This window comes from Salvia splendens, chromosome 7, assembly GCF_004379255.2.
Source record: "Salvia splendens isolate huo1 chromosome 7, SspV2, whole genome shotgun sequence".
Classification (NCBI taxonomy): Eukaryota; Viridiplantae; Streptophyta; class Magnoliopsida; order Lamiales; family Lamiaceae; genus Salvia; species Salvia splendens.
In genome coordinates this window covers 14,495,363-14,507,969 of record NC_056038.1, presented here as the reverse complement: position 1 = coordinate 14,507,969, position 12,607 = coordinate 14,495,363, and the positions used below count along the sequence as shown (strand labels likewise).

At 39.6% G+C, this 12,607-nt stretch overlaps 1 protein-coding gene and 1 long non-coding RNA gene across 3 annotated transcripts; one reads left to right on the top strand and one right to left on the bottom strand.

Annotated features, from left to right (window-relative positions):
* Positions 1-7,750: 7,750 nt before the first annotated feature.
* LOC121740923 lies at positions 7,751-10,425 on the top strand. Of its 2 annotated transcripts, XR_006037700.1 has the most exons (5): positions 7,751-8,685; positions 8,980-9,041; positions 9,152-9,469; positions 9,583-9,841; positions 10,010-10,425. It is a non-coding gene; the product is annotated as an uncharacterized LOC121740923 (long non-coding RNA). The 2 variants fall into 2 exon arrangements; XR_006037699.1 differs by lacking the exon at positions 10,010-10,425 and having other exon boundaries at positions 9,583-9,948.
* A 198-nt stretch (positions 10,426-10,623) lies between these two features.
* On the bottom strand, positions 10,624-11,026 carry LOC121810455. The gene is made up of 2 exons (XM_042211221.1): positions 10,717-11,026; positions 10,624-10,658 (listed from the first exon to the last, which is right to left on the bottom strand). The coding sequence occupies exons 1-2, from the start codon at positions 11,024-11,026 to the stop codon at positions 10,624-10,626; spliced, it is 345 nt and encodes a 114-aa protein (XP_042067155.1).
* Positions 11,027-12,607: the final 1,581 nt, after the last annotated feature.

Below are 12,607 nucleotides of genomic sequence, written 5' to 3'. Positions count from 1 at the left end.
GTTTTGACAGTATGAACTAACCAGAGATGATGTATCTTGATTCAGAAGCAAAGAAATGATGTTTCTTGTCAAAGGTTTTCCATGCTACAAATCTGCCGGATCAGACATCTCTCAGTTTGGGTGTGCTCTGCATGCCATCGCATGGATTGAGCGGTAGTTTCAGATGCATACAAACGCCATTACCCATAAATCTGGTTTGACCACAAACTTTGCATTAAGTTCGGTTCTCGTCTTCCCTCCAGTAGATCATGCACCCTCTCTTGCAACAATCTATCTCGGGAATTGGCGTATCTAAGGTCTGCATTTGTTTCTTGCCCTTAGAGAATCTACTAGGCATACAGTTTGGTTTCGTCAGGCGCTCCTCCATAAACTAGCACAATTCGTCAATAGTTCGTTGAGACATTCAATGTTCAGACTTCATAGTCATCAGTCGAGCATTTGTTGACAACTCGAAATAATCACAACCCGCCCACAAATCGGCCTGAGATGCTTCTAACAAATTATAGAACTGTTGCGACTCGTTAGTGGAAGATTCTGGCATGTAAGTAGGCGAGACATATTGTTCGGAATGTTGAGCCCGGAAATGATAAGGCTCATGACTTGTTGTCTGTCCCCACACATTGTGTACCATATGTTGGTATGGATTCGATGATGGATCGAAATGCATAGGTTCAGCCAGTATTGAACTGGACGACGCTTCTACATCACAATGAAATCTCCAATCATAGTGATTTGGAGTAAACCCCTTCTCACAAGGTGCTCTTTCACCGTATCAGTAGGAAAAAATTTGTTATTATCACAACGTGCACATGGACATCTAATTTTCGAACCATCCATTTTAGAGGGATATAACACAATAAAATTTATAAACATATCTAAGCCATCGATAAAATCACGATTGAATTCTCCAGTGGTGGGTACTTTCTCTCATACATCCACTCCCGTCCCAGAATTTTATCCATTACACTGTCTGCAAGTACGAAATTGATATAAATCAAAACAAATATAATAATATTTTCAATAAATTAACAAAGAATTTAGAGAAAATAATTAACAAATAAAAATTATACTATTGATCATCAAAATTATAATCAAGCGCACATGATGCGTTAGCACTTGAATAAAACAAATTAAATTGCGTGCACTTTTAAGTTAAGGCCATTACTTGAACAAAAAGTTATTAAAATTCTCAAGTTTCTTATCTAGAGAAGTTTGACATAGAATAAAAAAGTAGCTACCCTTTGAACAATAAGATTAGATTGTCAATTACAAGAGTAGTATATAATCACCTCATTATCTCACATGCTTGTTCAATATAGTAGAGGTACATGCTTGTTCATTATCTATGTAACCATGAATTAATTAAAATCTTGATAGTTTACTTGATTTTTTATAGATCTATTAAGCAGAAAATCCTTTTGATAAATACTGAAAGAACTCTCTATATATAGTTCACCTTATATTTTATTTTGGCAACATATATTGGAAATGCATCTACAATTTGCTGGGCTTCATGGGCAATTCACGATAGTTAGCTCATCTAGCATTTTCATGGGTAAATCTCCTATATATTATTCATTAGATCCAAAAATAAATCAAAGTAACTTATCCAGATATAATAATATTTCAATTAATTAACATAGAAGTTAGAGAGAATAACTAATAAATAAAAATTATACCTGTAGATAACAACAAGATAACGAGGCGGGGTGGCTACGAGACTACTTTGATTCGAAGAAGTAACAAGGTAAGAAGATTGAAAAAATGTAGGCAAAGATTGAAGAAATCGAGTTGGGGAGTAAATGAAAGAAGTAAAATGACAAAAGTGAGATGCAGATTTGGTCTGAAATAATATCCTCATTTTTCCGAGCACTTTTTATGGTCCTCGCAAAACGTCGGTGGAAAGCATACCTCATGTAAACGTTGCGACGCTGATTTCGAGCACGTAGTAGGTGCTCAGATTTCTCCTAGCACATTCTAACCGTGCTCGGAATGTGCTCAGATTGTGCACATTTTCTTTAACATTCCGACAACCAGGCTCGTGTGCTTGGAATGTGCTCGGAAAATTCCTAGCACATATTGGAGCACAATCAATTTGTGCTAGGAATATTCCGAGCACATTAGAGTTGTGCTAGGAATTTTTTGAGCGCTTTTTATGGTCCTCGCAAAACGTCGTTGGAAAGCATACCTCATGTAAACGTTGCGACGCTGATTCCGAGCACGTAGTAGGTGCTCAGATTTCTCCTAGCACATTCTAATGGTGCTCGGAATATTCTCGCGATTTGCAAAAGGTATTCCTAGCACTTTGGTCGTGCTCAGATTGTGCACATTTTCTTTAACATTCTGACAACCGGGCTCGTGTGCTTGGAATGTGTTCGGAAAATTCCTAGCACATATTGGTGCTCGTAATTTTGTACTAGGTGAACTCCCTTTTTTGTAGTGTGAGCACGTTGATATCGTTGATCGAGTACATTAAAGTTGTGCTAGGAATTTTTCAAGTACTTTTTATGGTCATTGCAAAACGTCGGTGGAAACATATCTCATGTAAATGTTGCAACGCTGATTCCGAGCACGTAGTAGGTGCTCGGATTTCTCCTAGTACATTCTAATTGTGCTCGGAATATTCTCGCGATTTGCAATAGGTATTCCTAGCACGTTGACCGTGGTCGGATTGTGCACAGTTTCTTTAACATTCCGACAACCCGGCTCGTGTGCTTCTAATCACAACCCGCCCAGCCCACAAATCAGCCTGAGATGCTTCTAACAAATTATAGAACTGTTGCGACTCGAAAGTGGAGGATTCTAGCATGTAAGTAGGCGGGACATATTGTTCGGAATGTTGCCAAGCATTCCGGAGAAACCGTGGCATTTTTCGTGAAGACGAAGCAATTGTTGGAAATCATTAGTGGTGGGTCTCTGAAGTATTCCGCACCGAAGGCTTCGTGAACTGTCATGCAAAAGTTTTTCAAGCATTCGCCTCCAGTAGTTTCCGCAACATGCAAGTACTCGTCGAACATATATGAGGTTTGCCCAGTAGCAAGTTGTCGGATTGTGGATGTACGCTTTTGCAATGTCGTAAGACCCTGTAGCGTCAACTCATTCTGGGAAGAACTCGTCACATGCCTTCAATGTATTTGCAATGCGCAGAAATAAGTATCAGCGCATGCGGAAACTGAGAGCTAAACTCAAATATATAAAAAGTCAACATTGTCATGCCAAGAGCCAACTAAGTGCCATCTATCAATTTTCTAGAAGCATGAAGGAAGAAGACAATTTTATTTTGAATTTGTATTGTAATATTCATAGTACGGTTTCTTGAAAAGTGGAACAAAACCTTATCTTTTGTTTTGCTACTTAAGTCGGTCAAGGTGAGTGAACCGACATAGTGAGTCTATAAATATGTACTGCCTATAGATATCTTAGTATGCATGAGAGAAAAGATTAAGCTTACAATATAGAAATTAAGTTCTCCACCACTTTGAGTGAATTCTCTATGCTCGTATTGCAATCTATAAGCAATTCCATCTCACTTTGTTTAACAAAGTGACATCAGAGCCGATGGCGAGCACTAGCATGGCGTCAGTGGGGCATATGTCACTGCCTCGTCTTACCAAGATGAACTATGACTATTGGAGCATTCAAATGCAAGCACTTCTTGGCGCGCAAGATGTGTGGGAGTTAGTCGTGACCGGTTACGAAGAACCGAGTCAAGCTGAAATCGAAGCCATGTCTGTGGCTCAGATAATGGCATGGAGGGAGAAGCGTATGAAAGACAAGACCACTTTGAAAAAATTGCCGGTGCCACGACATCCAAAGAGGCATGGGAGATATTGCAGAAAGTTTTCAAAGGCGCTGACCGAGTCAAACAAGTACTACTCCAAACCTTGCGAGGTGAATTGGAGGCCATGAAGATGAAAGAGACATAAGGAGTTTCTGATATATCACTCATGTCCAAACGGTGGTAAATCAACTCAAACACAACGGTGAAAATCTAACCGATGCCAGGGTCGTAGAAAAGATTCTACGATCATTAACCGAGGATTTTGAGAACGTGGTGTGTGAAATTGAAGAATAAAAAAATCTAGAGGAGATGACCGTTGATGATTTAGCTGGATCCCTGGAGGCACATGAACAAAGAAAGAAAAAGAAGAAACAAGAATCACTCGATGAGGCGTTGCAAGCCAAGGCGACAATCAATGAAGAAGCCATGTATGTGCAACACGATCACCAAGTAAAGGAAACTTTGGAGGTCGCGATGTTGGTTATGGAAAAGGCTATGAGAAAGAGAACAACCACGATGAAAGACGGCAACCAAATCAAGCTCAAAATTGGCGTGGTGGAGGAAGAGGTCGTGGTGGAAGAGGTGACCGAGGTCGTGGGAGAGGCAGCCGTTCATACCGTCCCAACGCTGATTGTTACATTTGCGGCAAACATGGACACTATGCAAGAGATTGTAGATCTCCGAGACAAGAATAAGAGAACATGAATCTCGTGGCTGAAGAGGGGGAAAAAGAAGATGGCGTCCTTATGATGGCATATGATGACACCGTTCCTGATATTGGTGCAGACACGGTGTGGTATCTTGACACCGGTGCCAGCAATCACATGTGTGGGCGCAAACATCTGTTCACGGAGACGGGAGAAATTAAAGATGGACATGTATCATTTGGTGATGCCTCAAAGATCGAAGTAAAAGGCTGAGGTAAAATCAATTTCTTGCATAATGGTGAAGAAAGTACTATTGAATATGTGTATTATGTGCCGAATATGAAAAGCAATATTTTGAGCATGGGACAATTAATGGAGAAGGGCTACTCAGTATTCATGAAAGATCAAGTGATGCAATTGAAGGATAAAAGAGGCTACTTAATTGCACGTGTCGAAATGGCCAAGAATCGAATGTACAAACTCAATTTGGGATCAGAAAACTTGCAAAAAATGGTATGGTCCATGGGCTACCTGATATAAATTACTCGAGATCATTCTGTGAAGGATGTGTACTCGGCAAACAAGCAAGAAGCTCGTTTCCTAAGAAGGCGGAATATCATGCGAAGAATATTCTCGAGATGATACATACAGACATATGTGGTCCAATCACACCCGAGTCATTTGGAGGAAAGAGGTATTTCATCACTTTTATCGACGACTGCACAAGGAAGACGTGGGTGTACTTTCTTAAAGGGAAATCTGAAGCATTCGAAACTTTCAAGAAGTACAAGATGATGGTTGAAAAGAGAACGGGCTACAATATTAAGGCGTTGCGGTCAGATAGAGGTGGTGAATACATGTCAACCGCCTTCACCAAATTCTGTGAAGAACAAGGAATAAAAAGATATCTAACAACTCCCTACTCACCTCAACAAAATGGTGTAGCAGAAAGGAAGAATCGAACCATTCTCGACATGGTTCGGTCAATGTTGAAAACCAAAAACATGCCAAAAGAATTCTGGGCGAAAGCAGTGCAATGTGCTGTGTATGTGCAGAATCGATGTCCTCATGCAAAGCTGATGGATCTGACACCTCAGGAAGCATGGAGCGGGATAAAACCGACAGTGTCACATCTCAAGATATTCGGTAGTATAGCCTATGCACATGTACCGAATCAAAGAAGAACCAAGTTAGATGATAAAAGCAAAAGTTATGTGTTCATTGGGTATGATGAAAAGACGAAGGGCTTCAGAATATTTGATCCAAATGAGAAGAAGGTAACTGTAAGCAGAGATGTGCATATAAATGAAAAAAGTATGTGCGATTGGAACAACAAAAATATGGTAGAAACAGAACCATCAACCTCTACACCAATGATCACGCGGACGAATCACTCAACAACAGAAGATGAAGAAGAGCCAAGGCAACCAAGAATGAGAAGTTTGCAAGATCTCTATGATACAATAGCTGAAGTACATCTAATATGTCTGCTAGCAGATTCTGAGGATATTATTTTTGAAGAAGCTGTGAGAAATAAAAGATGGCGAGCTGCAATGGATGAAGAAATTGTTGCTATTGAAAGAAATAACACTTGGGAACTGGTAGAATTATCGGAGAATCATCAACCGATAGGAGTTAAATGGGTATACAAAAAGAAAATGAATGCTGAAGGCAAGATTGAAAGATACAAGGCGAGACTCGTTGTAAAAGGGTATCGACAGAAGGCAGGGATCGATTATGATGAACTTTGCCCCAGTTGCAAGAATGGAGACAATAAGACTTCTCATATCACTTGCAGCTCAATACAAGTGGTCAATATATCAAATGGACGTGAAATCAGCATTTCTAAACGGAGTGCTTGAAAAGGAAGTATATGTGGAGCAACCACTCGGGTATATGAAAGTCGGAAAGGAGACAAAAGTGCTAAAATTAAAGAAGGCGCTCTACGAACTGAAACAAGCACCATGAGCATGGAATACCTGAATTGACACATATCTCAAGAAAAACAGGTTCGTCCAATGTCCATTTGAGCATGCACTTTATGTGAAAGAAAAAGAGGGTAACTTCTTATATGTTGCTTTATACGTTGATGATCTTATATTCATGGGGAATAATGAGACGATGGTAAAAGAATTCAAAGAAGTCATGGCTCGAGAATTCGAGATGACAGACTTGGGGTTGATGAAATACTTTCTTGGGCTGCAAGTTACACAAGATAAAACGGGAATATTTTTATCCCAAGAAGCATATGCGAAAAATATACTGAAGAAAAATAAGATGGGTGATTGCAACCCCGTATCAACACCAATGGAGCTCGGTGCAAAACTTTCCAAGTTTGAGGAAGGAGATCAGGTAGATGCCAACAAATACCAAAGCTTAGTTGGAAGCTTGAGATATCTGACATGTACAAGACCTGCCATTTTATATAGTGTCGGTGTAGTGAGTCGATTCATGGAAGAACCAAAGTACTCACATTGGAAGGCAATCAAGAGAATTCTGCGATACATCAAAGGAACAGAGACACACTGATTGTTTTATTCAGAGTCAAATGAGTACAAATTAATGGGCTACTCTGATAGTGATTGGTGCGGAGATGTAGATGACCGGAAAAGTACTTCAGGCTATGTGTTCTATCTGGGAGATACAACTTTTACTTGGGCCTCCAAGAAGCAACCAAGTGTGACATTGTCAACATGTGAAGCAGAGTATGTAGCAGCATCGTGGTGTGTTGGACATGCAATTTGGTTGAGAAATTTGTTACATGAGCTAAAACTCCAGCAACATGATGCAACAGAAATTCGAATCGATAATAAATCAGTAATTGAGTTAGCAAAGAATCCGGTGCATCACGAGAGAAGTAAACATATCGACGTTCGATTCCATTTTCTTTGAGAACATGTCAAGAATAAAGATATACGAATGAGTCATGTGGCGAGTCGTGATCAAGCAGCAGATATATTTACGAAGGCTTTACCAGCGGAATTGCTTATCAACAACAAGACGAAGATCGGGATGAAAGATGGAAGAGATTTGAGTTTAAGGGAGGAATTTGAGAGCTAAACTCAAATATATAAAAAGTCAACATTGTCATGCCAATAGCCAACTAAGTGCCATCTATCAATTTTCTAGAAGCATGAAGGAAGAAGACAATTTTATTTTGAATTTGTGTTGTAATAGTCATAGTATGGTTTCTTGAAAAGTGGAACAAAACCTCATCTTTTGTTTTGCTACTTAAGTCGGTCAAGGTGAGTGAACCGACATAGTGAGTCTATAAATATGTACTGCCTATAGATATCTTATTAAGTATGTATGAGAGAAAAGATTAAGATTACAATATAGAAATTAAGTTCTCCACCACTTTGAGTGAATTCTCTCTCTCCTCGTATTGCAATCTATAAGCAATTCCATCTCACTTTGTTTAACAGAAACGACGTTCAAAATATCCCCATCGTGGATGCTCGGAAAAATAATCCCAAACGAGCCTTTGGGCGACTTCCTCTAAATCATGATGGCGTAGCGTCAAGTTAGCAGCGACTAGGTTTCGTAATATTGTTGGTAATAATCTTGTTGTTTTCACTCCGCTTGCACAATCAACTTAGCAATTTTCTCAGGATCAACCATACTAGAATTAAGAACGCAAATGAGGAAATAGAGTTTTTTATGTAAAAAAATAAGTGATTAATGAGGTAATTGTAGGTGATATTGGGATGAAAACGGTAGCAATTGCGAAAATGGAAAACTATATATATATATTTTAAATTTTTTGAATTTTTGCTGAAATTTTTAAAAATATACTCTCACTCACTGGCCGGTGAGTGAGCGCCACGTGAGCGGGACACCCGATGAGACAAGCCATCCACAACGGTGACTCGACACCATCACGTACCGGCAAAACGAGCCAACACCACTTTTGACCAACTGTTATGAACACTTTTAGGGTATGTTTGAATTGACATTTATCAATACTTAAGAAAAAGAGTGTCATTTAACAACCCACTGTTTCTGGGCATGGACAATTCATATATTGTGTTTGGATTAGTTGTATATTATCTGCCATTAAGAATTTCTAGTGTTTGGTTTGTATTTTTCATCAACCTAATGTTACAAAGTTCCATTAATACCCTTTCTAACTTTGTTTATTCTCAATTTTGTCCTAACAAAACCCTAGCGATATAAGTTCTCCTTCCGTAAAAGTTACGTCCAGCGACGTGAATACTAGCAGTGGCGAATCTTCTATCACAATCGAGGATCAGTCAGGTATTCTCGTGTAGTATATGCTTCCATAGCATGGTTCTCATATCTGCTTCAGAATTGTTTTTCAGTAGCAAATTAATCCTTCCATTTTTTGTGATGTGTGTGGTTCTCAGATGGGTAAATGTGAGCTCATTTATTCAAAAATTCCCCCCTTTTAATGAGTTTCGATTAATATTGTTAATGCTAATATATGTCTTTGAAACTGTCTATTACGCTTTATACCTGGTATCAACTTGAAGGTTACTTTTTGTGAAGATTTTGTCATGATTTTATTGTTTTATTTTTTGTGGTGCAAAGTACTATGTCGACATCTTCAAAGCGGTTGAAGTTCAGCTTGGATGACACTAAGAACAAGCATAGTAAGTTCTCCCTTTTGTTTTGTTGTTTGCAAATCTGCCTTTTGTGCAATTTATTGTTGTTTCGAATGATGTCTTTTCGATTTTGTTGGCTGAAATTGTGACATGTGCAGTGATCAACCAGCACTGAGGACGGGAACGGAAGAACAAGACACACTGTACTAGGAGGAGTTGGTCTGACCGTGAGGAGCAGATTTTGTAGTAACTCTAAAAGATCTTGTGGTCTGCAGGTGGAAGTCGGACAACGGCTTTCGTACTGGATATCTTGGGAAGATTGAAGATGCCTTGAAAGCTCAATTTTCTTTAACCGACATAAAGGGCACAACCCTCATTTCGTTTCTAAAATGGCTGCAATGAGTGGAATAAGCTCTAACTCGAAAGGTGATTACAAAATCAAGTGTGACGACGAGCAGTGGGATCACATTGTCAAGGTTAATAATTCTCACTTTTGTTGTACACCCATTTACACATAAACTATTGCATGTATGTGAACCTCATCTTGCTGTTATTTGTGATAATAAGTTGGCTTGTTGTTGTCTTTCAGAATGATCCGATGGAATTACTACCCTCTGTGACAATTTATGGCGGAGTTTTGAGGCATTACGGATTAATGGAGAACAAATGGAATCACTACCCTCTGTGAATGCTAGCGGAAGCTCAAAGCGTTTGGGGGCCATGTTTTCTTCGTCAAGTGGAACGGTGGTATCAGAAATGACTAGGACTCCAAACGTCTCCTCCTTCTTCACTGACTGTGGATCGAACAACTGCGTCAATGGACGGAACTCTGAATCGCAGAAATAGTAGTAAGCTCCTGCGAGCTTGTTCTTCTACATACAACGAAATATGCAACATTATGAAATCAACAATATTATAATAATTTGGAATGAAAATTTATGTGTTTGTATGTTTATCTCCGTAAGTAAACATTACCTTAAAAAATTTACTTCAATAATTAAAGTATTGACCTCTAGGAGTTTCTTCCAACCGGGGCCAATCGTGTTGACAATGTTTGTGTTTGCATTCCACTGAACGCCTTTTGTGTCGAGCACCATACTGAAGGTCTGCTACCGTTGCTTGAAAGACTGAAATCTTTCATACAAATCACGCCAAGTGAATGGTACACCAACTTCCGACGATAGAACCCTTGCTACTTCCTCCAAAATATCGACAGGTATCACTATTCCAACCCATTTAGACCTCTTTTTTGGAGTCGCCTGTGATGGAAAGCATGAGCGGTCCACCTCGGCGCTCAAGTTTGATTTATAGAAGAAGGCCTCTTGACCCGGAATGTTGCTAGTCATGGCAGTAGTGAATGCAATGCTCACTCAGTTGATGCATGGTTCATGTATGTAGGCACTCTACTTTCGTTCATCTTTGCTCTAGCAATGCATCATTAAGTCAATTTTCCAATTTATTTTCCAAACCATTAACACACTAGTTGATCAGAGTAAAGCATTTTAGTAAAAAAAGTATCTCATACCTGAATTCAAGTATAAATATTGGAACAAAGTTTGACAGTACAACATATTAGAACGTCGCGATTTTAAAGTTCAACCAAGTAACCGTACTCATCAGAGAATGCACTTCAAGCCTCCACGTTCGTATGCTGCAATGAATACCCTTGAAGAGAAAGAGGTTAGGCACATTACCCATGAAGAGAAAGAGGTTAGGCACATACCCATACACATTGAGTTTGCCAATTGGTCTCTGAACATGTTCCAGTCCTCTGTCGCTTCCACGTAGTCAACGAATTCGACATTACCTGGATCGTGGTCCACACCTGTGGTGTCGACCATGGTCTCTAGAAGTTCGTCCAGAGGATCAACAATCATCTCACCGATTACATAGTTGTGCAGTAAGAAGCAAGCCATAACCAGACGTGTTTGGACCTTGATTGGGTAAAAGGATGCACTTCGGTGTATGCCCCATCTCATCTTCAAAACCGCGAAGGCACGTTCAATGACATTTCTGACCTTCGTGTGCCGCATATTAAACAACTCCACTGCATTACATGGTGTATCGGCTTGAGGTTCCCACTCTTTGAGATGGTGTATCAAACACCTCTGTACGGTGTGAGAAATCCTTCACTGTTGGCATAACCATTGTTGCAAAGATAGTAAGATCCTGTAAACAAAATTAAGAACAAATTTCATACAGCGTTAAAAAGTTATCAAAAAAACACTTTTAAGCAAATTACCTATGGACACGCGAAGTCCATTTGGGCGGTTGACAGCATCACGCAACACTCAAGCGTCTCCGGCTGAGCCTTCCCAACCAGGAAGCACGTACATGAAACGCATGTGTGATCACATGCAACTAGCATGTTTGTCGAAATTTGACCCTATCTATTTATAAATTTTGGTTTCTCAGAACTAGGAACAAGGACATTGATGTAAGTACCATCTAAGCCCCCAGGCAACCCTATAAAGAGGATATTAAAGAGTGAACATGTTACCTAGCAAATGATTTCATTGATGGAATAAGAAGATGAGAAACAAAAAAAGTATGCAGCTTAACATGTTATAAAAACATAATCACTACCTTAAAACTTTTCCACCTTCAATCGATACAGTCCTCTGGGCAAAAAAAAGTGTGTGCATTTTCAAGATTGCTCGGAGGACCTCATCTACGCAGTAGGAGACTGTTTGCCCTGCCCGCCAAAAGTCGAACCCCATGACACGGTTCTTTTTGTGATGGGCTAAGACTCCAAGGAAAATGGCAACCTGCTCTTCGACGTAGCCCGCATGTCACGAAGTGAACCAAGTTGCCAAATAAAATGCAAAGCCTCCCAAATGCATTTATATGTAGGAAAACGTGTGAAAATTGGAAAAGGCAAGGCCCTTTGGCCTTTCACTTTAAGTAACCCCCAAATTCTTTTATGTAGTGTCTTAATGCATGGATCTTTCATGTCTCCATCTCTAGCCTATATAAGGCATAGAGTTGTAGAGAGGAAGAACAAAAAAAAAACAAAACGTTCTATCTTCTCTCTAGCTCTCAAGCATTCTAGTTTGCTTTTTAGGAGCATTGTCTAACTCGGTTCTCGGAACTCCATCAAGTTCGCCGGTGCCTAGCGGGTTTGAGGTGCTTCTACACGCTAGGAGGAAGTCGTTTTATCTTTGGGGGCAATACGCCATTCCGTGAGCACTAGCCGGGGCGTAATTTATCTTGCGGAAAGAGGGCTTTCCTCGACTCGACTTATAAATTTGGTTTGCTTTATTTTCGTTGTAATTTTCATTCCTCTATTTGTTGCAAGTTTCCTTTCGATTGTAATAGTTAGAGTACCGCGTGTACACGGCTTGGGAATTTCTTCCCATTATTTCTAACAATCGCAAGACAAATTAGTATACTCTTCTAAGTCAGTATTATACCAATTGAAGTTGGAGGAAACATGAGCACCAAAGCTGGAATGAAGAAACGAACAGTCGCAATGTTCATTGGCTACGAAATGGTTAATTCCCTGAGATCAATTTTCTTGAGAATTGTGTTTATCATTTGTCAGTTGACAAGCAAGACCAATTTAGACTTGGTAGTAATAATTGGGATGCTTGTGGTGTTGAATATACCAATGC